The following is a 26,368-nucleotide window of genomic DNA, read 5'->3' on the forward strand; positions in this document are numbered from 1 at the left end:
TACTAGACACTTCACACCAAGAATATCGCGAACAGAAGTGTTTCAGGCAGAGTGACTGAGGCTACAAGAAGTTCTCTACGCACCATCCGCCACACAAAAGAGGCCGTTGAACGGGAGAGATTGAAGAAATCAAAGAAGACATAGGGCTTCATCATCTCATCAGATGAAATAAGCTAGACAGTAGTCTTAAAACTCCACCCATACGCTGAGGCGTCCAATCAACGGAAAGAATATCATAGAAGGTCGAGTTGTTCCGAATGGAAGTGCTAGACCGCTTTAGTGCGGATAATGAGCCACCATAGAATTCCTTGTGCGTGAGTAATAGGCGCTGCGCTATACCATGGAATCTTACGGTCTCAGAGGAAGTTATTGACCGAAGCATAATTGGTGTGTTCGATACCTCACTCTGCATAGATCAAATCAACATAAGGATGCTGATATTTCATGGGAATTGTGTAGATCCGAACAGAAGAGGAGTATATCTCAAATGTGTGATACTCAGCCAACTTTTCAGCACATGAAAATTTGTGGAGGTAGTTATGCCACCTGAAATAGGAAATGAAACCGCTCATCTGCGCGCTCATGAAGGTCTATATTGCTTCTCTGATGTATTACCAGGGGCTTCTAAAGATCGATTACGCTCAAGATGAGCCGGGCAGCTTTGATGAGGGGCATACTAAGCCTCTGATATAAAGGTATCAACCCCAAAGATTCGGCTACAAATCAACTGGTGGTTCTCACACACAATGGCGAGATGACTTTGATAAAGAAAGCAAACAACCTTGATCAAATTACAAAGCAAACCCAGCCAAAACAAACCATCCTATACAGTCCTGGGAGACTTTCTGCCCCCCAATCAAGATTGATCAACACTTATTTAGTGATTGGGAGTCTTATTCAACAGAATTTCCTTCTCCCAAAAACACATATTCGAGAAAGTTACAAAGGCGACGAAGATCACACAACATATCTAAACACTAGCGCGTACAACACATAGTCTCAACGCAAAATCATTTTGCAACGCCAAAATCACATATGTGTTACCATCAATAGCGTATGACGCAAAGGCCAAGTACAAAGGACAGTCCAGGTCGAATAATTCTAAAGTATAACCAGGCAAGAGTTGTTGTGTACAGATAGTAGAGAGAACGATCGTCGCAGCGGCACCAGGAGTATATCTTAAGATCAACTCATACACCAATTTGAGCTTTGTAAGAGCTCACTTGAATTTAAACATATAAAGCTAAGCTAAATCATATTTCTAGAAACGATGGATCGTTTGGTGTAAAGAAAGTTATATCGGTGATATACACCATTCCGTTAATGGTCGGATTGGTATCTGTTTCAGTTTGATATAAGTTGTATCGATCCGATAAACGTGGCAAATAAAAGCTCTCAGGATAGTGATCTAATTGGGGTGCCGATTCATCCTCCGGGTGTGGGGTGATCCGAAACCAGCACGGGCCGGGCCATTCACTTTCTGAAGCCGGCTAGCCGAAGCCTTGGCCGCTTTGCCAGATGCGGAACTAACAACAAGATCATGTTGATAATCCCCAAAGAGGTTTAAAAGAGGTTTCATAAAAGAATTTTTAGTATTACGAGGAATATATAAAATAAACTGCTCGATAAACCTTTGTTCCTGTAACGTTTATGCTATTTCCTCATATGTTATACCTTTATTCCACATAACTAAATTTCTCATCATTTCTTTACAATCGATATGACGGATCAAGAGTATTTAATATGGCTACAAAGCAGTATAGATTATATGTTTCGCGAGCATGATTTGCTTCAAAGCGCACTGGTAACACCGGGATTCACGGGAGACAAAGTTGGGGACTGGGAAGAGAAGAAAGAATATGAGGGCAATCGTACTTTAGCCCACATTGGAGATAGTATTGTTCCGTTGGTTATACGGCATAAAACACTTCTTGTTGATGGAATGTCGCGTGGTATGTTTTAAACGGGGAATCTTATAATATGTGCTGTTCTAATGTCGAAGAAAGCTGTGGCGAGTAATAAGTCGACGTGTATTACTAGCAGGAAACACCAGGAGGAAAGGGCAAATCTCCTGGGGATTGCGCCTCACTTGAAGCTGAATAAGCGTCTGGATGGAAAAGCAAATTCAACTACGTTACGTCTAGCACTTTGTTCGATTATCGGTGCTGTTTGGCAGGATTGTGATCATGACTTTACAATCATAACGAAAGTCGTGTATCGTCTTCTGTAAGTTGTGAATAAAATCCTTGCAAGACTTTAAAAGATTTAATCAATAAAATTTAGAGTCGACCCATTGGTTCATGATGAAAGCCCAACGAATTCTTTCTCTAAAGATGCAGCGGTCATTGTTCCAAGCTTTTTTGACGACTGTACATACGGCTACGAAATCCCGAACGTAGATTTAGCAAGCGGCTTTTTAGAGATGCTAGGAGAAGATCCGTTCGAAATCCTCAATCATTCTCAGATATTTCGTCAGTATTTCCTGGAAAATTTTCTTTGTCTGAACGTTGTGCCTTGCGCTAACCCAAGCACAGCAGACGATACGTGTTTAGATACATTCTTCAATTCCGAGGCTATGAATATTTTCGATCAGCAGCAAGATGTTACCGTATCAAGTCAAATACAAGATGCCACGGCTCTGAGTACAGAATCTTGTTTTTACCCAACGTCGTTCATCCCGACGCTTTCCAGTGGCTCATCTCAAAGTTCAAACACTATTCAACCGATGCATAACTCTGAGGCCAAAACTGCTTCTACAAAATCCATCAAGAAAAGGAAAAGAGAGTCACATTTTGATAGCACTATTGGTCGAGGATCAACACCGGACTATCTCATTAATTATATGAGACTCGAAAAAGAGCGATGTCATAATTCGGGCTTTCCCTTTGCCAGTGATGACTTTGATACAGCGATGAAGATAGCTTCTCCTGGTTTGAAGCTAGGAGATATCATCTTTCATCAACTGAAGATGCTATACTTCACGATTGGGAGCGGGGAGTCACTGGTGTCTTTGGCAAGCCTTCTTAAAATCAGACGCCGCTCGATAGCCGGAAAACAGCCTCCGGCAATGAACTCTTTGACAATAGTTGAGCGGATGAAAAAAGTTGAGCTTCTTAATACAAAGATTGCTTATAATGTCTTCGAGAGGAGATATCACATCTACCATCTTTATACTGAAAGTCGCGCATTAAATCATAAAACGAGTGATGGCTTTGTCAACACCACGACTCAAAGCATGTTGACACATAGTGTATCAAGAATGGGAAACCCTCTAAATCTTGATGAAAAGCAAGTCACTCAAAAAATGCTTGAATTGTTGCATCCAGATTTAGTTCCTGGCGGTAAAGAATACCAAAAGAAGCTTAGGAGTATTGGCAGGATCAGAAAACTGGGCGAACGGTTTGAAATTTTAGTTAGGAAGTTTGGGTGTGGTATAATTGGATTACTACCGTTACCAGTAGATGATCTTACTACTGAGTCAGCGTTTCATGCCAGTGATAGTCTGTAAGTTATTCTTAGCTTAAATGTTGTAAAAGTGTAGAAGGTGGTAATGGTCACACAAGAAAAGCCTTCGCATATACCAAGCATAGAGCAAGTGGCTACACGTAGTAAAATGGGGTGAATCGCTACATCGCGACAGCGAGGTGAGGGAGACGGTAGGAGCTGGGCACTCAATTCTTCAGGAGACAACTTTAGAAGGTAGAAAATTCGATGATATTTTTAGGTCTACAGAAGAGAAGCTATAAATACTAAACGTTGGTAGCACGTGACCCTGAAGTCACGTGTTTTCACTCTCACATTCCTCCCCACTTTGGTCAATTGATCGCCCGATCAATTAAAGTCAAGAATCCAAACAACAATGCTCTTTTTGCTGCGATCATAACTTCGCGAAAAGTTTGCGAAGTTATGAAATGCGTTTATCGTCTTCCTTTACGACTCTGGTTGAGAACTCCGACCAGCAAGCCTTCCACTGCGTCTCTCTCCAGGAATAACTTCACGTATTCTTCTTGAACCTCTTGGTCGCCCAGGGAGACCTCGACTGTTGGAAAGGCCACCTCTCATTACGCCCGTAACTCCCTCGTTCTCGTCTCTTTCGTCGTTCAATCTCCTATCTTGTCCCGTGAGTTCGCGTCTTCTTCGTTTTACACGTCTGGTTCCTTGGGGAGAGGGGGCAGGGCTCGGGGGTTGGGGCGATGGAGGGGGAGTAGCATCTTCACCGCTGGTGTCTGTAGAGAATCCCAGCATTCCTTCTTCTTCATCGGCTGAAGCATATTTTCGTTTCTGTCCAGCTGCCGGTTCTACAGAGGCTACATAATAGTACGATTTTTCACCATAAGCCGATTCTTTAGAGATGACATCAGTGAAAGCGCGTTGATGTTGATGCCAAATTTCTTTCTGATGTCGACGGTACCAATCATGGAATTCGTCGTCAGTCATTTCGAGGAGGAGTGAAGCTTCGATGAGAACGGAGTGATCATCCCATGGCAATCTCCCGACAAGAGCTTGTTCGACAGGGTTTTCAGTAATCAGATGGCATTCGGCAGCAAACCCTGGAATTTCGTGTTGTCCATCCCACGTGACTGTCTTGTTGAAGATTGGCTTCAAGTTGCTGTGGGCATCCCTCAGGTCTTGGTACTTCATGCCATTCTCGAGGATCGGATCCAAGGTTCCATCATATCTTTTCTTCACAGCCGTATATGGAACAATTGTGGCTGCGAACGGCTCATCCCCGTACGCGTCCATGTATGGCCGGATAGAGGTAGGGTTCCCTCCAGCTACGAGTGCCCACGAGTTATTCCGTCCATTCATGTACTGATCGGACTTCGTCAAGTTGGTGTAACTCTGGTGTCGTCTCTTAGCTGTGATATCATGAAAGAATCCATGATCGAAGATCATCTTGCCCTTGCCAAGCGTACTTTCAGCCAAGGTTCTCCAGTCTGTATCGTTCAGAGCGGAAGGTTTAACCCTTCCGTGTACGACTTCAGTTTGCGACGTATTCTCACCATTTTCGTCATGGGAATGTACGACGTACGCTGTAATGTGATCCGCTACCTTGTAGTCGGATACGGTATACAGGTCCCTAGCATTTCCATGCACAAAGGTGCGATCAAAGTCTTCCTCTGCTTGGATGATGAGCGCAGGGAATGGTACCGTCACCAAGCGGTACTCCTGATCCATGCGTTGTTTAGCCACTTCTCTCCAAAGCATCAGGTCTTGTCTGCAGCCTTGCTGCCAAGGGGCGTAGTAGCAGTGATGAGCGAAGCCAAGTCCCTGCTTTTCGTACCGGTTGTGGTGACAATACATTTTTATCGATGCAGACACAGAATCGGAACATCGGTCCATCAACATAGTGAGGATTGGATCAGTAGCCAACGCTCTTCGTCTACCTACTTCATGAACTTTTGTGAGGGTGGCGGGTGGCTCCAGTTCGAACGCTGGCTCACTAGCTGAGGGATTTAAGGGTCGAAACTTCAAAACTCCAAGGATCCTCTTCTTCCTTTCCTTGTTCGCGCCTTCGTTTAGCTTGAACCAGGCGAAGTACTTGTCGTGTATCCGCACGTCGTCGATACGGTCCCTGCGTTTATACACAGTTTTGAAACGGTGGACAAGATACTCGCTCTTCACTCGAGTAGTTTTGAGGCCTAGCACGTTCGCTAGGTGGCGGAGGTGGAAGTTGCAAAGTCCTTCAGGTCTGCGCGGAATTAATTCGGCCATGGTCATCCAGCCGATTTGTTTGGCCACGAATTTTTCTTTCAAGGCTAGGTACCAGTCCTTTGATACTAGAGCCTCCGGTGGGCATTTGCACGATTCGGGCTGTTCCACATTTTCTGCCTCCTCCTCACTTCCCAATGGTGCAGCTTGTCTCACGATCCACTTATCCATCAAGCAATTTTGTCGCGGCTCTTTGTCTTCTTCAGCCACTGTGACTCCCAATCTTGACCATCTCTCCAGGTTTGCGATCACTTCCTCATTGGGAGGTGGAGATGGTATGGCACTGAATTCAATGTGTGAGTCTCCTGCCGGTGGGACGTCTTCCGAGTAGTCGGAACTTTCCTCTCCAAGCATTCCGACCATATTGTACTTAAGGCCAAGTTGTTTTCGACTCTCGTCATCCCACTCAAAGGCTTTAAGTTCTTGCTCAGGGTCGAGGACTTTGAAAGCCATCCTAAACTCAGAAGGCATCAAGTGTCTGTTAACCCGCACTCCAGGCTTGGGGGGGCTTGTCAGTCGGCGTATGAGCTCTCCATTGACCACTTCTAGTAACGTGTCGGGGTCAGCCAATTTGACTACTTTGGTTAGCTCATATTGGAACCTAGTTCCGTATGTCATGATGAGGATTGTGGCGAAGGTAACGCCTTTACGAGAATGGTGCCACAGCAGGCTGAGTTTGTCGATAGCCTTTTGTCGCATGCGCCGAATCTTTTCTATTCTTGTGAGAGTCTCTTTGTTGTCGATCTTCATTTGCTTCGTCGATACATTGGCTTTGATGTGGAGATTATCTCGAATGATGGTGATCATGGACATTTCTTTCAGGTTGTCTCCGCAGTCTTTCTGAGCATCAACCCAGTTATTGAACTCTAAGTACTTGGCGTATCGTTCTTCTTCCGGAAATGTTTGGATGGCTTCATGGGCCCTCATCATTGCTAGTATAGCTTCGTTCCCTGCAGTTATTATCGCATTGTGTCGCATGTGCTGAAGTCGTATGTCTGACACATCAATCATCATGGCCTGATCTTGTTCTTCCTCATTGCCACTAGGGGCTGGAGATTGGTTGTCTGATGAATGGTGGCCTGAACCTGTACTATTGTCTTCGTCCGACATCGTGAAAGTCTGTGTTGAATGTAACTTCGCGAAAAGTTTGCGAAGTTATATTTTACAGAAAAGGTGAAAGTATTTTTAAGAAAAGATATAAGAGAAGGGAATTAGTGAGAAGTAGGATTTAAAGGAGGCAAGAGAGATATTTTTGAGATAGGGAGCTGCTGAGTAAAGGGTTGTAGTGTTTTGAACCTCAAGTGAAGAGAGAAAATGGAAACTCTGTCTGCCTTTATAGAACTTTTCTAGCTCTTCTGGACTTAGATGTGGTTCTCTAAGCGATCTAATTATAAAGGCAATGAAAGGGTATAATACAAAGAGACGCATTCTTAACCCGAATAAGGAAGTTCTCGATTTCTAACAAAGACAAACGAAGTTTACCATTCTACCCTACCTTGGTGTATGGTTGACGCCCCGTCAATTACTCTAGCACTGTTGGAAAAGCGCGTCGTGTTGATGGGCTAATGGCTGGGATTTCCACTACGATACGAGTATTGGTGTTTGTCGGTGGTGTGACATCTTGATTCTCCTGTATGTGATCTATCATGTCCTCTGTTGTCGTAAAGCGTTGAGCGATTCGCTCGCTCCTTCTTGGATTTAGCAATGCTTCCAGAGGGTCTTCAAGTTCATCTTCAGTGATATCTCCCGTATCCTCTTCTTCTCCTCCGACTGGGATGTATTCTCCCTCTCTCTTGACGAACTTCTTAAGGCGGGCTCCTGAATAAGTCCCATCAATTGGAGTTCCATCCATTTCTTCCAGAATGTAAGTGCTCTTGTTCGGTAAGACTTTGTTTACACGGTATGGACCAAGCCATCGGTATCCAAGTTTCCTTTCTCTAGACATGTCGATTTTCGACTGCGGATCAAATTGAAGAACTATATCCCCTGCAGTGATTTTCTTGTCAATCACATTGTTGTCTTTGTCAAAACGCGCCTTTCCGTCCAGACGATATCGTTTCTTGCGCATTACCGCTTCCTCCATGTCTAAATCGTGCATTTCTAACTGGCGAAGACGTAACGCCAAGAGATCTTCACGGGAAGTAACCTTTTCCCAATCTAAAACTCTCCATGTGCTATATTGCGTTTCTATGGGTAACACCGGGTGGCGTCCATAGATCACATAGAATGGAGTCAGATTGGTCGGTCGGTGTGTGGTCACCCTGTCAGCAAACAACATTGCGTCCAAGTGACGCAGCCATCCGCTTTTACCATCCATCACCTTTGCCAGTCCGTCAGCTATGGGTCTGTGTCCTCGTTCAATTTGGCCGTTTGCTTTCGAGTTGTAGGCGGAGATCTGCACCCGTTTGATCCCATACTTTCTCAAGAAATATTCGACGTGTGCCTTGTTTTCGGGTCCTCCGTCCACAGAAACCTTGCCAAAGACTGAATGCCTACAAACGACATTCCAAATGAAAGCAGCGACGGCTTGCGACGTCGCATTTCTCAATGGCTTGGCTTCGATCCAACCTGATAAATCATCTCGTAAAGAAACAAGGTATTTGTAGCCGTTATCCGGGGGCATGTACATGATATCTAAGCCGCATTTTTGCCAACAGGTGCTCACCCACGTAGGGTGCAGGGGTTCTTCTTGGACATTGGGTTGTCGTTTCTGGCAATTGGGGCAGGATTTGACGAATCGTTTGACATCTTCATACATTCCATTCCAATAATAGAGCTTGTGTACCTTGTCAAATGTGCTTTCAACCCCTTTGTGACCGTACGCTTCGTGCAAGTTACCGATTAGTGATGTCCTTTGTTGTTGCTCATCGATAACCTTGCGGTGCGGTGTATCACGAGTCCCATTTCTGTATAAACACCCCTCACGTACGGAGAATCCTAAGGCACGCTTTTTGAATTTCGAAAATTCTTGGCTTGTCATGCCTTCGGGACGCTGCAGACTGGTTAGATATTGAGCGATCTTTCGGCTCTCACTATTGTATCCCTTGTCCAATTCGTAACTTCGCGAAAAGTTTGCGAAGTTATGTATAGTAGAAACATCTTCCACATTGTTGAGTTGATCTGCAATCCACTCATCAATGTCTTCCTCCTTATCTTCCTCAGATACTTCAGAGAGTGTGGCTGGTCTTCTTGAAAGTCCGTCAGCAGCAGTGTGGGCTGTGCCTTTAACATGTCGCACTTCAAAGTCGAATAGCCTAATCCACGCGATCCATCGAGTGACCAGAGCTCCGGGGAGGTCTGTTGCCGCTCGATTCAGTTGGGCAACTAAGACTTTGGCATCTGTTTCCAGAACGAAGTGTATCCCGTATAGATCGAATCTACATTTTCGAAGAGCTTTTAACACTCCTCTACACTCCCTTTTTGTCGCATCATAGTTCTTTTCGGCGTCATTCCATAGTCCACTCTCAAAGCGCGCAACGGTGCGTTTTCCTCCAGATTCTTGTCCTAAGTGTGCTCCCCATCCATCGATGCTAGCGTCCACTCCGAGGACAATTTGTCCAACAATCATCGTATCTCCATAGTCTAAAGGCATCAGGGTTGGAGGCTTGATTAAGTTCTCCTTCAGCGACTTCATCGCTTGTTCTTGTTCAATTGTCCATGAGAATTCAACATCCTTCTTGAGCAAGCGATACAATGGTTCCGCTTTCTGTGCAAACTTTTCAACCCATATCCTGTAGTACACGCAGACACCTAGAAACATTCGGACTTCTGTTGCTGATTTGGGTTCTGGCCAGTCAAGGATCTTTTTGATTTTGGCTTCCACAGGCTTTCGTCCTTCTGATCCAACTACATAGCCTACCACTTCCATTCCATCATAGCACCACTTGGACTTTGCACCAACAGCACAGCCTGCGCGCTCAAGGCGTTCAAGGGTTTTATCAATTGCTTGGATATGTTCTAGAACGAACTTTCGCACACCCGGTACTATTTCTTTGTTGTCATATACCGTTTTCGGTCCTTTGATGCCGATATCGTCCAGAAAGGATATTGCCACTGACGGAGTCAAATCACCAAGAATTTTCATAATGATACGACAGAATTGAGCTACCGAGTTGGTTGCTCCTTGGGGAAGTGTAGTGTATCGGAGGAGGCCAAGCGGGGTCTGGAAAGCTGTTAAGTCTCTGCTCTCGAGAGCCAGAGGTATCTGATCATAACCAGAAAAGAAGTCGATTAGTGAAGCTACCGTGCAGCCTGCAAAATTTTCCGCAAAAGCATCTGCATCAGGAGGTAGATTCGCATCTCGAATCGTGTGTCGATTCAGCTCTACCACAGCATTGATGATTCGATAGGCGCCTGGGGTCTTCTTTTTCACCAAGAACCACGGATTACGATAAGGCCCATCGCATGGTTCGAAGACTCCTTGCTTTATTCTATCTCTAAGCATAGTAGAAACCACTTCCACTAAGGCTTTTGGAACTGGGAAACCAGGAGTTTGCCAAGCCTCATGGGGAACAGTTCGAATTCTTTGTGGTGGGGCTACGTCCTCTTGTACCCGTCCAGCATGTGTCCAGTCGAATGCTAAGGCCCCTTCTCGATTGAGGAGGCAGGCCATCAGCATGTCTCTTTCCAAATCCGTCAAAAGATCTCCGCAATCAATCGCCTTTGTTCTTTCTGGAGTGAGCCGATACCCTTCAGGTTCTTTGTTGAAGCGGGGTATAAGAAACTCTTTCCATCTCCCGGATGGCTCTTGATACGGATTTCTTAACTGATCACGCTCAAACCAATCGTCTCTTCCGCCAGGGGGTTCTCCAGTGATGTTACATGGTTGATTCGAGGGGCGGACCTTCGTAGCTTTGTTCTTGTACATTGTATTTACTTGTTCCACATCGTCATTCACGATGTGAATATTGAACAATTCTTCGAAGGTTTGAGAGGATATAATGTGTTTTCCTTCATCTGACCTTTCTAACATGTTGAAGCAGAACTCCTGAAATTCGGTACTAAGGGAAGCATATATTCTTGCAAAATGCTCTGTCTTGCCATCGTCATAACTTCGCGAAAAGTTTGCGAAGTTACGAGAACTGGGGGAATTGGGGAAATTGCCGACACATTGTCCCCTCAATGTGTCAGTGCCTAGTTTTCCGATTGCATCACTGTCTGAAACTTCTGCCCAGCACTCCAAACACTAGCTTGAGTTTCTCTGTCATCATCCACGACTGTAAGGTATTGTGCACCATCCCTGTATGTAAAGCTAACCTCTCCTGCAATAAACCATGGCATACCTAGCAATAGTTCGTTGCGAGCGTTTTCCATAACGTAAATATTGATCACATTCGAGACTCCTCCCAATGCAACACGAACGTCTCTACAAATTCCTCTTAGATTTAAGGAGTCTGCACTGATGCCCACAATGGTTGTCTGGACTGGGCTGATGGGTAGATTAAGTTTTCTAGCCAAAACAGAGTCGATCAGGTTGATCGTGGATCCTGAGTCCGGGATCGCATTGACTGGACCTAGGCCGTTGACACTAACTTTAACCTTCGGGAGGCTTTCTCTATCTTCATTTGTAGTGTATACTAAGTCGGTGTGGTTTACTTGCTCCGGGGCTTCAGGTCGAAGATTAGTAGGAAGTCGGTTGATGGCATTAATCAAGTGGCTGTTCAACTCTGAAGGCATAGTAGGATCGCCTACTCTGGTTGTCCATCTTTTCCAAATGGCTGGACATTCCCTGAGTATCAGTCCTAGAGACACGTTAATAGTTGATGAGAGAATGTCTCTATCAAGCTCTTCTATACTGCCGAAGGTATTCGTCATGAGCCTAGGCATCATTCTCTTCCTTGGTTTCTTTGTCTTGTCAACAACCCTTTCATAGATAATCTCTGGTTCGTTGGGGTCTTGGATATCCATGGGTTCAGTATCTGGCTCAGCCCCATTGTGGCTAAGAGTATCTTCCTCAGGAGACATCAAGTGAGCATATTTAAGAACCTTCGAAGCAAGAGTAGAATTCTGATTCTTCGCGCTCTTGACAGGTGGTTTGTGAACCTTACTAGGACCGTGTGGAGGTCGGCCGCGTTTCCTAGGTTCAGAGCTGACCGCATTAACATATTCTCCTATAGTGAAATTTTCTGGGCTGTCGACATTGAGAACTTCTGCGGTATATATATCTTCAATTAGCTGTACTTGCTCCACTTCTCTCTGTGGTTGGTCCCATCCGTTTGACTTAGCTCTCAAGCTCACTGCCTTAGCAAGGGAACCTTGAGTCTTGTGGTCGTGAATGATAGGTGAGGGATTCTCCTTTGTATCCTTTGGTCCCCAAAACAGCTCGCCATATTGATTATGATGTATATATCCATAGTCAATGTACTCTTTGAAGACAGGACAGTCCTTTTTGAAACTGTGATCTTCTTTCCCAGGGTATTGGTTTTGGCAAAAGTAACAATATCTCCTCTGAGCGACATTGACATATTCTACACTGTCGTCCATACCATCTTGCACATTGTTCGAGCCCAGAGAGGGGTAGTATGTTGACATTTGGGGTCGCGTAGCAAGAGGGATTCTGTAGTTCGAATGGGGGTCAAGTATCTGCACTTTTCCTTCCGTTCTCTTGGGAGCTTTCTCTTGTTGGGTTATTGCAGAAAAGCTCTCAAGCATTTTCGTGATTTGCTCGATACTGTCTGCCTTTGGGATGACAGGACTCTTGGCTTGCACTTTGGTTTTCTTGAATGAAGTGACAGTATCGATCAACTCTTCCAGACCCGAATCTTCCTCAGAATCGCTCACCTCGAGGATCCTAAATTGGGATTCATTGTCTGTATATTGCATTACCCATTGAAAGACTTTATCCCACTCCACTGTACCAGGTTTCTTCAGGTCTATCTTGAGTCCAGCAATGCACTTGCGAGCAGCTCTTTTAGGGATGTTTTTCAAGAAAGTTTCAGTGACCTCGCTCTTGGTTGAAGCTTTGTCTCTAATCAAGCGTTGGGCGACTTGATTATACTGACGCGTAAAGCGTGCAAGTGCGTCAGCATTGTCTTCCCCTTCCTGTTTATATTTCTTAGCAAGACGACGAATGTAGTCTCTCGAATACATTTTCTGATGAATATCATCTGCCAAGTGCTCCTTGAGAAATGCAGGCTTGAATTTGCGTTCCCAATCCCAACCTTCTTGCTGCCACTCTTTCATGGCCTTAACATCCTCTCGAAGAGTCCTTTCCACCTGCAATGGAATTCGAAGACGGAAGTCTTCCTCGTTCATCCTGTAGTTGCGTCGGAGTTGTTCCATGCCTTCACACCACTCTGTAGCATTGGAACCTTGGAACCACGGCATTCCTTCTTGTCCGGGGAGGGGCAATGGTGGGGCATTTGCTCTGCTCAGTTGTTCCAAAATAGCAGCAAGTTGTGCAGCGCTAACGTGCCCATCTTGCGGGAACACATTGGCGCTTTGCTTCTGTTTGACAGACTCGGTTTTTCGTTGCTCCTTTACTTGTTGAGGGAGTGGTCCTTCTCCTGGAGCTTCGGGGGTGTCTCTCTGTTCCCGAGAGTTGGATGCAGTGATCGGAATTGATGTATCGGAAGCCGAATCAGAGATCGAGTCTCTCTCCCTCATTTGACCAGCCTCTCCTTCGAATTTAATGGGTTCCATTTTGTCTGAAATGATTCTTTCCTTCTTTTTCTAATGTTTTATTCTTGATCGGTTGTTGCAGGTTGCAATCTTGGAAGGGTAGCAAGACTTTATACCGTTGTTTTCGTACAACTTCGGAGTCTTTTACCCTTCTTCATAACTTCGCGAAAAGTTTGCGAAGTTACAAAGAGACCCATTGCATCCACGACAACCAACATTTCACCACTTTTTCGGCATATTGACGTTGGGCTTTCTCTAACTCGTAACCTCCTACTTTCCCGAGTTTTCGGAATAGCTCTTGGCTAAGGAAGTATCTCCGCTCTTTGTCTCCCTTTCATCATTGGGCAAGAGAGAATTCACCCTTGTATCGCCGGTGAATACCCATCAGATGGCTGCTAGTCCACCCCCATTCTGACCACGTATAATCAGAACTCTATAGGAATTTTCTAGCCCCGTAGACTTTTGAGTTTTCACCTTGTTTACCCTGGTGTCCCCCCGCCCACCTGACTTGTAGATTGAAAAAGCGAAGATTCTCCCTTGACTTCCAAGCGATACCGGCGTTTCCGCAGGAGGCTATTTCGTTCGAGATAGTCACGATATGTTCTCTCGGTGCTGTGGTGGATGTGGATACAACAATAAAGTTTTTCCACTCCCCCCCACTTTTACACCAAGAGGCCACATATCGGTTTTGAGTTTTTAGGGAAACAATGTCTCCCTCACCGCAACAATCACGAGTTGCGACACCATACCATCTACAGGTATTCCGGCAGTCCCGTTACCTCAATCTACCTATTGCACCCAATAACCACTTGCTTTCTGAAGACGATCCAAGAGCTCAGGTTCGCACATAGCTATCTGACCTTTCGACGTTTTCTTCCCTGCGTAGGTCACCAATGTAAAAGTGTAGAAGGTGGTAATGGTCACACAAGAAAAGCCTTCGCATATACCAAGCATAGAGCAAGTGGCTACACGTAGTAAAATGGGGTGAATCGCTACATCGCGACAGCGAGGTGAGGGAGACGGTAGGAGCTGGGCACTCAATTCTTCAGGAGACAACTTTAGAAGGTAGAAAATTCGATGATATTTTTAGGTCTACAGAAGAGAAGCTATAAATACTAAACGTTGGTAGCACGTGACCCTGAAGTCACGTGTTTTCACTCTCACAATGTGCTCCCATGACTGATTGTGTAGCATTTTACACAGCAATGATACTCTATTTCTTTGCTTCGTTAACTGCCTTGATCAACTAAAGGGCAAATTCCTGAGGGATATCAGCTCTACCGTTTATCCGATCGTAACGGTTTTATTCGAGAGAGAAGTGGGCCCTTTCAAGACGTTTCCCCTCGAACAAGTTGAAACGGCACAAATTTTGCGATATTCTAGTGGATCACAAAGGCTTCTAGATATGATGATCTCCGGTCAATAAGACAGCAATTATTCTAGGAGCGATTAAGAGATTGGATGGTTTCTTTGTATGATAGTAGCGTCGGTGTATGCGAGCAAGAATGAATGGTTGGCTGCATTGGTCTTTTGACACTGAGAATCTTCACAAGTTATTGATCCACGGATCTCGATTTCAATAAGGTGTAGTTATATCAATTAGGATTAGAAGGATATTAGATAGGCTAGAGCTTGGTACGCGAGAGTTTGGTGTAAATCACGCTGTCAGAAATTATTGCTGCAGATTTTCTCTACACTCATTGAAGTGGCCATTCGCGGTTCAGTTCCCGAGTAATTCTTTCAGTTTATATATGAAGAGCACGGTATCACTAATGAGAACTTTAATAGTGCTGATTTGAATGTGCATTGCCATTTCACGCATAAAGATGACTTTAGTTGCTCTAAAGCTTGTAATCTGTACGGAGAGGCTCATCTTACTTCTTTATAACAAAACTTTAAAGGATCGGAATACGTCATTAATCCACTAAAATATTTTTATTTGTAAGCTCAAAGTACGCCATGGAGAGAGAGTCCGATCTGGTCAACCGGAAAGCCTCGCTGGGAAGCCGTGACTCTTCAAGCAAAGGATAAAACTCAAGCTGTGATCAGAACCATCGAAAAGTTCCTAGGCTACCCTCTTGAATTCTATTCCAGGATACTATTGACGAGCAGAAGATAACGAAAGATCGGGATCTTTGTCATGAGTATTCACTCCGAGAATATTGCTCTGTGGTTCCTTCATATAGCTCTGAACAATGCTTTGTACCATTTCAATATCGAGGGCCGATTGTTGCTTTGTCTCCGAGTGTATCAATTCTGGTAAGTCAACTATTGTTAAGTGAAGGCGATCAAGACCCAAGATCTCAACTCGATTGAGATATTCAGAGGAAGTTTTGCCGCTTTCATGGATATTCATTGTTGTTTTCGTATCCTCAATCGGCTTTGTTAGACCGTCGAAGTCGTCAAGATTCTAGTTGAATTCGCTTAGAGATTTCCGTTCGACCTCGCTAGAAGAGTGGTATGGCACGATTTTTATACGAAAGCTGACCTCAGGCGTCTTCCGAAAGACAAATTCAATTTGAAACCTTGTGCAAAAGTTTCTCTTGACAAGAAAAGGCACGCCCGAGATAGCCTCGAGAACCGAGCTTTTTCCAGATTATCGACCAGTAGTACGAGAAGCTGCCAGCTATTTGAATACACCTGGCAATCTTTGGTGTTTTATGGTTTACCAAATGCATAATTCTACACAAATTATTTATATGAGTTACTGAGCAACTCATGTGAGGAAAGAAACAATAGATGGCATGTGATTAACTTGAGGCTGCCGACCGGGATTATAATAGGAACAAAGAAGATACATGTACTGATGTATATTGTGGTAATTCTCAACCTTTTTGTTAACAGAATTGTTCTTTTGAACATTCTTTAGTAGTATTGAAATGTTACCAACTACTTCAAACGAATGTTGAATGCTAGAAAAAAGACTCTATTCGAACATTTGATATTGAGTCTCTATGATAACAAAATCTCTCCGCCAATCGCTATATATATAATATTACTAACACATTAAAATCATATTCAACATAAACAACTCTTTGAACTCTGATATATCTTGTATGTCTTTCACGATTTACTTCGCGACATATACCACCCCATAATGTGTTATTTCTCCAATGATTGTTAAGATTCTGAAGTAGCATCATCATCCATAATTTCACAGAAATTTAAGCAAACAATCATTCTGGCTAGATACGAAATTCCACGTCATCTCTCAACATTCATGAAAAGCCTGGTTTTGTTTTGTCTAACAATTCCTGGTCCCTCTGTGATGACCGCAAAGATTTGCACGGTGATTTGATAAGCTCTGCAAGTTACATTATGCTTGAAAGTTAATAAATCGAGTTTAGTGAACCATGAGTGACTCAGAATGGGTTGTGATTTGTAGCAAAAGGCGATAGACCTCAAAAATTCAAGCTAATAGATTATCAGCCAATGCATGTACACTAAAGAGAATGCAGAACTTTCGAGCAATATACGAGGAATGCAAACTATCAACCAAGTCTTTACACATTTGGAATCAGCTGAAAGCATTACTAGAGATCGCTCTGTCAGTGGATTATAGCGGTTTTCTCTATAAAAAAAAAAGCAAACGAAAAACCATGTGCAATTCGACGTCTCTGCTTGTTGTGGTAATTGTGCCAAAATATAACGGTCATGTTTGTAAATAGAGGTAATCACGGCTCTTGAAATTCGACTCTTCCGAAATAAGGAGTTGTATATGTGATGGCTCAGCCACCAACTTCTCGAGTTGATGATATTGAAAGTTTATTGTAACTGAGGTACGTAAATCGGCACATGCTATGAAGAAAGGCAATATATTTACAACAGATCTGATTCTTATTTCACAATACAATGAGCATGGTTGTGAATATCATTTCAAGTTCAGTAACGTGAGACAGTCGAATTCAATGGCAAAACTCAAATCTACCATCTAATAAAGTCAAACCCCGCATTGTGAGCTTCACTCGAATGAGAAACAGTTCCTGAAAGATCCCATCGTTTAAGTCAAAGATTCAGTGTACAGTAGTATATTTCAATGCGTTCATCAACTTTCCATGAACTTTACAAGGAAAAGTAATTCTCGATATACATTCTTCTGACACTGTCAAATCATAAGTTACCTCAGCATCCCTTGCTTAAGTTTCCAACAGTGCGTACTTTTATGATCCATACCTCACAGTCACTGCTGAACTAATAAGTGACGTACTTGATGTTTAATCTCACTGATTGAATTTTAGCTATCTCATTTAACTTCGTATATCCAAGATCTCATAGTATGAGATCTTGCTATACGATACCTAACTTTCTCATGAGGGAAAACGTCTTCATTATGCTTTGAGAAAGACATCATAGTATAGACATGCGGAAGATCTGCGCAATTCAGGACAGTTCATTGATTTCATGAGAGTATGACATTCTGATGCTTTTTGATGCGTTCCTCCATTCGAGTGTAGTTTGGGTTAAGTGATCAATAGCCGAAACTCAATGATAATCTTGATATAAGAAGTGCAATGGACGACGAGAGACACAGCAGCCATACACCATAAGACCTCATTTGCTTTATTAAATCAGAATTTCCTTTGAATATCTTTCACACGATACCTCCCTCTCCACAGCCATGTGTCTCAGAACATACGTAAAGAATAAGTTGGACTACGACTTCAAGGAAGACGAATTGCTTACAGAGGCCCTCGTCACGAGCGGGGTTGTCTTTGGCGCAAATTCGACTGTCGAGCGGCAGGGAAATAGACGACTGGCATTGATTGGAGATGCATTGATCCGTCTCGAGCTTGTCTATACCAAGTATTTAGATGGAGCAACTCTAGGTAAGTTATAGACCCACCACCGCGAGTGAAGGCTAACCGAATATTAGAAACCTCCCAGAAATGCGTTTCGAAGAACGCTTCAAATCGAAATCTTGGAGCCATCGGCCAGCAAAATGGTTTGATAGATCAGATGATTTTCCCGGTTAATCAGCAGAAGCCAGGGGAATACACTGTTGCGACAACAGTCGAAGCTCTCATTGGAGCCATCTGGTTAGATTCGGAACAAGATTTCGGAGTGATTGGTAGAGTTATTCGAGCGTTGCATATCGAATAACACGTCGGTTGATCTATTCAGGTGTATTGCATATCATAAGATACGTTAGCAAAACCTCTTCATGATAGCAAATCCAACCAGACTTCACAAGTCATCGCATTTTCAACACAGAATCAACTTGAATGATATTTCCGGTGCAATTTGGTGTCCTCCAAGTGATAAGGAAGATCAATGGAACTAGAATTATTTGTTGTCTTTCTATCAATGTAAAATGTTTCCAAACTGCTGGTAACACCTCAATGATAATTGTGAAGTTTTCATACTAGATCCAATGCCTTGATCGATATTATGTATAATCTATCCTGGGCTTGAAGCTATGAGAACTAGGTGTGATACGCTTGTGTGCTAGCGCGCGCTCATATGTGCATATTCACTCGTGACGTGGAGAACTTTACTAGTCGCTTGACATATGTAAAAGACAGTATTCAACATACTATATCCAGAAAAGTATACTTTGATATTGCAAAATCTTAAATCCACTCACCCATCCTAGCGCTCAACATAGAAATATAAACTATATAGTAAGTATGACCTCTCTGTTTTATCATTAGTCTAATCATAAGCTACCTGTGAATAATCTTGCACGTTGAGATTGTAAATCTGTAAAACACACAGCTTACCACCGTATCGTTTATAAAATTCGCTTACAAACATCTACCCTACCACATGCTTTCTTATTTTCAAGATTGAGAGATTCCTCATCCTGTTCAGATTGAGATATTCTCTATTAATGTAAAAGAAAAGAAGGCGACAGAGATAATATAAGAAAGGTCTTCTTGTATATTATAAATCAACTAAACAATCAACTCACTATATAACAGTAACAAAATGAAATAATATATTTAAAGCTTAAGCATATAAACACGAAGAATCAAATTAGAGAACAGAAAATAGATTGCTTTCTTTACATCTACAAAAAAAAACAGCGTTATAAATACTAGCTAATAAGTTGTTATGTGACTTCCACCTGAGGTCACGTTTTCCGCGCACATTAGTTCTCAAGGAAATCCTCGATATAATTTATTCAGAAGTATCTTATCACAGAGCTAGACTAATCGATATGTATTAACTTGCAACCCGGAAAATACATTAACAAATGCACATCATAACGACTATACAAACCCACTTTTGCCAAACTCAACCCGAAGGAAATCTGACATTGGCGTCTAACCCCGGTTGGTTGCGAATCGATAATCGATATTAAAAAGTACGACTGTGCCACGAGCAACAGGACAGAAACCTTTTGACTTTTCAAACGCGACGCAGATTCCAATTTCCATTCCGATTTGATTCTCCGCAGAGTGATCGAAAGCGAACACTCCATTGTCCCCATCTCCAACAACCCAATATGAAGATTCTCCCGATACCCGACTCGAAACTGCGAGAAACAACAGCAGGACAATTTCTACCATGCCATTCCATAAGTTAATCCACTCCTCGATAAAGAAAAGGCAGCAAAAAGAAAAGGAAAAGAAAAAAAAGAAAAAGAGAGAATCCATCCACAAAATCCCACAATACAATACAATAAATACTCAATCCACCCACCATCCACTCGCACACCTCTTTCTCGCTTCCCAAATCGCCACTTTATACTCCCCATCTATACGGAACGACATCAGAATGCAGGCTCGTCCATGGCAGCGTGCAAATCAGGCCCGTTCGGTTCGGTTCGGTTCAATTCGCAGCAGATGGAAATAGGTATGTGGGGAGCAAACAAGACCCAGGAAGTAAACGCAGCCAGAGACCATATTACCAAGGCTAATACATACAGATTGACGCGACCGAGCCAGCGCAGATGCATACTGGGACGATGCAAGGCGAGAACGAATCATGAAATCGGGAGATCTATTTCTCTCTCTCTCTCTCTTTCTCTCGAATGAATCGACCAGAGCTAGCAGTAGCGCAGTCAAGCGAGGAAAACGCAGGAGGGAGGCCAAGACTGGCACTGGCACTGGCTCCACGAAGCGAGAAATGTCATTCGAGAGAATACAAGAGAGATCTTGCAAACGTACTTTCACGCACCGAAGAATCGATTCGATGGGATGAACAAGAAAGAAGGGATATTATCCACCAGGTGGCACGGTCAAGCACGGAGTATTCCACATGTGTGGACACGTCTTTTTTTTTTTTTTTTTTTTTCGCGCTTCGCAAGAGAACAGGAGGGAATGGGAATACCAACCAGCCAGTGTGATGTTCTCCTATGACGAGGAGATGTACATATTATTAGCAACGACCAATCAATCAATCAATCAATCAATCGCTCACTATCCATCTTCTTCAATTCTTCATCTCCTCAATTAATCTTTCCTTTTACTCTATTCATCTAGCAATCTAGCGTAAATTAACGTAACTAATTCTCATTTCAAGAATGCACACACCACAACACAACACAGTACAAAAAAATCAAAGAAACTATTTGCAAGAAACAAAAAAGGGGGTATTTATATTCCATATCTAAAGTGCGTGCGCTCTTCCAGGCCTCAAGTACCCATCTCCTCGAGTATCTCGAGTCCAAGTTCTCTATTTGTTCTGTCCTTCCATGATTTGCTATACTCTATCTTATCCGACCCGACTTATCCCAATTCGACAAACGATGCAATAACTTGCCCGTGAATCAATCCCGTCTTATCCCATCCTATCCCACCAAACCATCCATCCATCCATCCTATTCCCCATGAAAAATATATCCCAAGCGAAAGAAAGACAAGAGAAAACATATAATGTATCCGCTAGTCCATCGTGCATGTCATATCATATCATGACCATGCTAGCCAGCTAGACCCTCATTGTGCTATACCGATGCATCAATCCATTCCGTAACTCAGTATCCTCCATCTCCACTCCATACAAATGAAATGAAGCCTTTCCTTTCCTAAGAAGCAAGCAACGCACGCTATGCAATAATAAAACAATAATCCGATCGCAATGCAAGAAGGTGAGAACTTGTCCACTTCACTTACATCTCTAGCCTTGAAGTTTTCCTGAACAATCTCTTAGTACCTCCAACTTTATCCATTTCTCCCAAACTTTGTCTATGACCACCTTTACGTCTTTCCTTCTCCTTCTCCGTACTTGCCAACATGACTTTCTCCTTCATACCTTCAACCCATTCTAGATCCTTTTGATCTAATTCCTTTTGTTTACCTCTTGGTCCAGCAAGACCCAATGAAGTATCTTCTTCATTCCAATCTAGTCTTGAGGAACTTCTAGAGACGGCTGATTGAGGTGTATCATTGGTATTTGGTTCACGTTGAACTTCAGCAAATGGTGTAGCTGGAAGGGGAGGTACCGCATCAGAAGAAGAGAATGTAGACTTTCTTGTTTTGCGAACACCGAGGGATGATTTGGGTCGATCAACGGCAGTTGATGGACGAACACTCATCGCAGATGCAGAACGAGGACCAGGTGTGTTACGACCAGGTCCAGGCGTAGTACGTCCATTATCACGAACAGTAGAACCCCCAGATGGAATACGTGATTGTAAATCTTGAACCTCGACTTTATCGTTATCCACTGGCGCTCTTCGTCCATGATGACTTGCATATTCTTTGAGATATTCTCCAAGATCGGCCCAACCACCTCCAACACGTACCATGACTCTTTCACCATTCTCACCCACTAGGCGAACAAAAAGCTTAATTGGCTTTTCACCACTTGACCTAGATAGATGATAAACTTTAATCTCTGGATTACCGTTCTGAGGTCTGTGACGAGGAGTGCCACTCTTCGCATACGCAGGAGCAAGTGTAAATGATGGAGTTGGGGCACGTAAGCTGCCAATTGAAGATTGCGAACGAACTGCAGGCATCGAGGGAGTAACCGAGCGACGAGTCTTCCGAGTACGAACTCCTTTAGTATCTTGCTTTTCTTCTGGTTCGGAGCGAAGCCGAATATGCGCTGGAATTGATTGAAGTAAAGAACTAATTTGTTGTTGCAGTTGGTCATCGCTGTTGTTGCTGACGGGCGAGGCAGGGATAGATTCGAGAGCATTGCCACTAGGAAAAAAAGAAGAATCATCAGATGTGGATATCAAGTGAGAGAAATCAGGACTTTCGAGAAGTTTACGAGGGCGGCGTATAGCTTTGGTTGGAACCCCTGGTGGAGACCCAGGTGGAGTGTTATCATATTTCTGAAGATCATGTGACCATTTTTGTGGGAGGGGGAAATCTTCAAATGTTACCGTAGATGCACCATCAGAGTCATGATCGACAGGGCTTGGACTAGCCTCTGGTGTCATTTTAGATTCGCAACGGTCCGAGAGTGAATCATCTGAAGCATCACTACCACGAGTATGATTGCTTTGACTACCATCAACAATTATGGAAGGCCTGCGGGCTTCCATTTGTGCATTTAACAGATCGAATTCCATCGCATCAGGATTAAACCTTTGGGCACTCTCTGAAGCACCATCGCTGCTAGCTATTGTAGAATTGCGAGAGGCGCTAGATAAATATGCTGATGCCTTCAGATTTTGAGCTTTTGCATGACTATTCTGTGCCGATTCGTGGGATGTAGAAGAAATACCCAGTTGTTTCGCTAAAGCAATGCTAGAAGCTGGCGCATTCAAGACAGCATCTTTCTTTGGCGAAGTGATTGAATCCTGGGAAGCAAAGAATCCCCGTTCTATGCCGATGATATGGGGTGAGCTCAAACTACGCAATCTTGCCAATCCAGATCCTGTAGGGGGGCTCATAGTTGGACTTGGGAATTTATCAAGAATGGCTGATGATGGTCGTATAGATATTTGGGGGGCTGTGACGTGTAAATCATGACTCGAGGTTTGTGGTGATTCGTCATTCGAAATGGTACGTCTCAATGCATTTGCGAAAGTATGTCCGAATTTGGGAACTTTGGTGAAGCTTCTGACGCTAGACGAGCGAGTTAAAGGAGTACGTGAAAGCGCACCGCTGCCAGTCTGTTGCCAGGGCTGAGAATCTAATAATGGAGATGGTGTTTGAGGGGGAGATGGGCTTTTCGAAATTAAAGTTTGCGTAGCTTCATGGTCTGGCACTTGAGCAGTGCATAGATTTGGTGTTTTCGCCGGTGTAGACAATAACCTATTGGGTGTGTTCATAGACTCTGGTTGAAGGGGAGTAGTAGGCACCGCTTCGTGAACATTCACATCTCCTTCCACTGTACCATTTTTGATCGCAGATGCTCTAGCACTTTTGGCCTGCACAGTCGCAATTGCGGCCAATTCTCCATCTGTAATTTTACGATCTGCTGAAACGACCCATTCGCCATAATCGCGTTCGAGGTTTTCCATCCTGTCCAACCAACTATCTGGCAAGGTATCCATCCTGCCTTCCAAAGTATCCAGCATGTAATCCAGATCTCTCCCAAGAATCGTGACTTTGGCCTGTAAAACATTTTTCATGACTTCGAAAGTTTGTCGAGAAAGAACCGTATCCGCCATTTCACCAGAACCAGCAGCATTTGCCCCTGCCATCTTTATAGCCTGCCATCCCGAATTCAATGCCATCTCCGCATCATCCAACCCTAGCAACAGCGGCGGCACTCTTCGAAGTACAGAAAGACGAATGCCCCATATATCCAATAAACGCGTCAATTTCGCCAGATTCGGTAATGCCTGCAATACCGTGGCGGTAACTATAGCTGTGAAATCATCCATCATCGGATACGAGGCAAGGAAGGCGGGAATGGCAATGTTAGAAGGCGAAGAGGATCGAGAGTTCACCGAAAAGTGTGTGTCCAAAACCTGTCGTTTTATCTCCTCCACCTTCAAATCATCCATACCCTCTCCAATTTCTTCTATCCGGTACTCATATCGCACAACCTGATCGAACAGCAGACTCCCACAGTACTGCGGCTCGGTATCTTCTTCATCCTGTTGTTCCGCGCCATTGTCCGACTTTGGTGGTGATACTCTTATGCTCTTTGAAGCGTCAGGAGCTTCGAATCCTGCCGATCCTCCGGTTTGGGGCCATGGCCAATCTGATAATTCATCCAACCATTCTTGCACTTTCTTGGATGCTAAGGTTGCGCGTATGCCGAATGCTCGATCCGCCGGCGATGCAGCTTCGATGCTCGTCTTCAATTTGCCGGTTGGGGAAGTGAAAGCTTGCAGGGTTGTGGTGGGCGTGAGGTCGGATAGGAGGTCATCGGCAATATGTGATCGACTTGAGGATCTATTGGGGGATCTTGCTCTTGAAGCAGATCTTGGGTGAAGTAATGGAGGAGCGAGCCTCGAGGTCGAAGGAGTCATAACTGTTGTGCTCTCCATGTTTGATTATGTTTGCTGATTAGAGGTGTATTATTTTAATGAGGAAATCGCAGGCGCATTGCTCACAAGAGACCTTAAAAGAGAGATGGTCTACAAGCATAAGAGAGGTTGAAACATAATCGACTGGGAATCAAGAGAAGGTGAAAGGTCATGCAAGCTGTTTCGAGTGACGCCCTGTTACAGGCTTCGTCGTTCGTCGTTCAAGGCGGTTGCTTGCATGATTTTCTTTAGGTGTGGGTCGTTGTACACAAGTTGTCTTGAACACCGCACCTTGCAGCAGGGACTAGACGAGACGAATGTTCTTCTTTCCGAGATCTCGTTCTTTCTGGATGTGGAGAACTCTTGGGGGGTTTGAGTTTGGGGGAAGGGGGGGGATTTCTTTTTCTTCTTTTTGCCCCTTTCAATTGTTCTGTGCGATGGCGATGGAGCTCTCGGAAGGTTTCAAGGAATACGATCAAGAGCGTAAGGCGTATAATAGATTGGTGGTGAGAGCATGTGGAACGGCTGATGGTTGAATGATTAAGGATTAATGATTAATGATTAACTAGTGATTAGTGATTAATGCCAGTACAAGGGATCAAGAGGAGACAATGGTTGGTACGAGCAGTTGGCAGGAAACAAGTAACAAGTCAATAGAAAGAGGAAACGGGAGAAGAGACCAAGCAAAGTTGTCGGTTGCGTGAGCGGTATTGGCATTGGGATTGTATGTATGTGTTTAAGAGAGATTGGCTCGAGATCGGCTCCAGGTTGGTTGTTGGGTCGAATGGTAATAATAAATTGGTAATTGGTAAATTGGTAATTGGCAAATTAGCCCCGTTGAGGATTAAATGGTATAAAATTATGAAATCCGGCCTCGACGCTAATATTGGATTTAATCTGGATGTCGTCGATCCGATTTCCATGGCATGGATCCTTTTTTGATTTCTTTTCTTTTCTTTTCTTTGGCTTATGAGAATGCGCCTCCAATCTCGGCCCCTCTGTCTCCTGCCCACAATTGTATAATTGGACGCATGGGTGGAACATGGAGAAAAGATTGAAAATGGCTGGGGGGATTTGACAGATGTGGATCAGACATCTCCGTCCGTCCTGGCACCGGACCGGTATTTCTTCAAATTATTATTAGACATTTACGCGGTATTTTATGAAACATTGTATTTGAGATGTGCGATATGCAGGTAGGTACGTACCGATGATAGGTAGGGAGGTATACGGTATACAGAGCTTGCATGCATGAGAGTGTTTCTCTTTCTTTCTTTTTTGGAGTCTTGAAGATATATTTTGTTTTTATATGAATCCACTATTGACGGACTCGATAGGGAGGTATGTATGTTGTATGTTGTATGTCGTATGTCGTATGTCGTCGGTCCTGTCGCTGTGTAGGCCATCTCTCTAGTCTGCCTCCACGGCAGTGGCTCCCAGAGGGCCAGCGGAGCGTCACTCGGTATATATTATATGAACGTTTATATGAATGTTTATACGAATGTTTATATGAGGAGTTATACACCGACCGAAATATCCACCATCCACCCATCATTCATTATGTCATCCATGCATAAATGCGGTGTCTATCAAACGGTGAAGTGAACAGTACTGACGAATGCGAAATGATATATAAAATGGTTAACTACCATCTATTGACATTTATTAACTAGATCCAATGCATCTACATGACCGAATATCCCTTCAAGTATT

At 43.7% G+C, this 26,368-nt stretch overlaps 5 protein-coding genes across 6 annotated transcripts; 2 read left to right on the forward strand and 3 right to left on the reverse strand.

The window, feature by feature from the left end:
- The first annotated feature begins 1,558 nt into the window (after positions 1-1,558).
- Positions 1,559-3,689, forward strand: BCIN_16g04490 (hypothetical protein). The gene is made up of 4 exons (XM_024698174.1): positions 1,559-1,952; positions 2,007-2,226; positions 2,284-2,471; positions 2,535-3,689. Exons 1-4 carry the CDS (start codon positions 1,721-1,723, stop codon positions 3,506-3,508), a joined length of 1,614 nt encoding a protein of 537 aa, XP_024553991.1. The 5' UTR covers positions 1,559-1,720; the 3' UTR covers positions 3,509-3,689.
- Positions 3,690-3,701: 12 nt separating this feature from the next.
- Positions 3,702-7,318, reverse strand: BCIN_16g04500 (hypothetical protein). Its single transcript, XM_001549118.2, has one exon. The coding sequence runs from the start codon at positions 6,820-6,822 to the stop codon at positions 3,931-3,933; it is 2,892 nt and encodes a 963-aa protein (XP_001549168.2). The 5' UTR covers positions 6,823-7,318; the 3' UTR covers positions 3,702-3,930.
- Positions 7,319-10,217: 2,899 nt separating this feature from the next.
- On the reverse strand, positions 10,218-14,379 carry BCIN_16g04520 (hypothetical protein). Its single transcript, XM_001549116.2, has one exon. It carries the CDS (start codon positions 13,351-13,353, stop codon positions 10,846-10,848), a length of 2,508 nt encoding a protein of 835 aa, XP_001549166.1. The 5' UTR covers positions 13,354-14,379; the 3' UTR covers positions 10,218-10,845.
- Positions 14,380-17,192: 2,813 nt separating this feature from the next.
- On the forward strand, positions 17,193-18,586 carry BCIN_16g04530 (hypothetical protein). Of its 2 annotated transcripts, XM_024698176.1 has the most exons (4): positions 17,193-17,482; positions 17,571-17,739; positions 17,808-18,158; positions 18,206-18,585. In XM_024698176.1, exons 3-4 carry the CDS (start codon positions 17,951-17,953, stop codon positions 18,430-18,432), a joined length of 435 nt encoding a protein of 144 aa, XP_024553992.1. In that variant the 5' UTR covers positions 17,193-17,482; positions 17,571-17,739; positions 17,808-17,950; the 3' UTR covers positions 18,433-18,585. The 2 variants fall into 2 exon arrangements, with proteins under 2 accessions (XP_024553992.1, XP_024553993.1); XM_024698175.1 differs by having other exon boundaries at positions 17,571-18,158; positions 18,206-18,586.
- Positions 18,587-20,849: 2,263 nt separating this feature from the next.
- BCIN_16g04540 (hypothetical protein) lies at positions 20,850-25,408 on the reverse strand. The gene has a single exon (XM_001549111.2). It carries the CDS (start codon positions 24,674-24,676, stop codon positions 21,389-21,391), a length of 3,288 nt encoding a protein of 1,095 aa, XP_001549161.1. The 5' UTR covers positions 24,677-25,408; the 3' UTR covers positions 20,850-21,388.
- Between the last annotated feature and the right edge of the window lie 960 nt (positions 25,409-26,368).

This window comes from Botrytis cinerea, chromosome 16 (assembly GCF_000143535.2).
Source record: "Botrytis cinerea B05.10 chromosome 16, complete sequence".
In the NCBI taxonomy this organism is placed as follows: domain Eukaryota; kingdom Fungi; phylum Ascomycota; class Leotiomycetes; order Helotiales; family Sclerotiniaceae; genus Botrytis; species Botrytis cinerea.

What these genes read in the sequence shown, in the direction of transcription:
- BCIN_16g04490 (XM_024698174.1), top strand. Translation starts at nt 1,721, where the DNA reads ATGACGGATCAAGAGTATTTAATATGGCTACAAAGCAGTATAGATTAT. An exon ending in TGTTGATGGAATGTCGCGTG is followed by an intron (nt 1,953 to 2,006) that starts GTATGTTTTAAA and finishes TGTCGAAGAAAG; the next exon opens with CTGTGGCGAGTAATAAGTCG. An exon ending in AAAGTCGTGTATCGTCTTCT is followed by an intron (nt 2,227 to 2,283) that starts GTAAGTTGTGAA and finishes AATAAAATTTAG; the next exon opens with AGTCGACCCATTGGTTCATG.
- BCIN_16g04500 (XM_001549118.2), bottom strand. Translation starts at nt 6,822, where the DNA reads ATGTCGGACGAAGACAATAGTACAGGTTCAGGCCACCATTCATCAGAC.
- BCIN_16g04520 (XM_001549116.2), bottom strand. Translation starts at nt 13,353, where the DNA reads ATGGAACCCATTAAATTCGAAGGAGAGGCTGGTCAAATGAGGGAGAGA.
- BCIN_16g04530 (XM_024698175.1), top strand. Translation starts at nt 17,951, where the DNA reads ATGTGTCTCAGAACATACGTAAAGAATAAGTTGGACTACGACTTCAAG. An exon ending in TTTAGATGGAGCAACTCTAG is followed by an intron (nt 18,159 to 18,205) that starts GTAAGTTATAGA and finishes ACCGAATATTAG; the next exon opens with AAACCTCCCAGAAATGCGTT.
- BCIN_16g04540 (XM_001549111.2), bottom strand. Translation starts at nt 24,676, where the DNA reads ATGGAGAGCACAACAGTTATGACTCCTTCGACCTCGAGGCTCGCTCCT.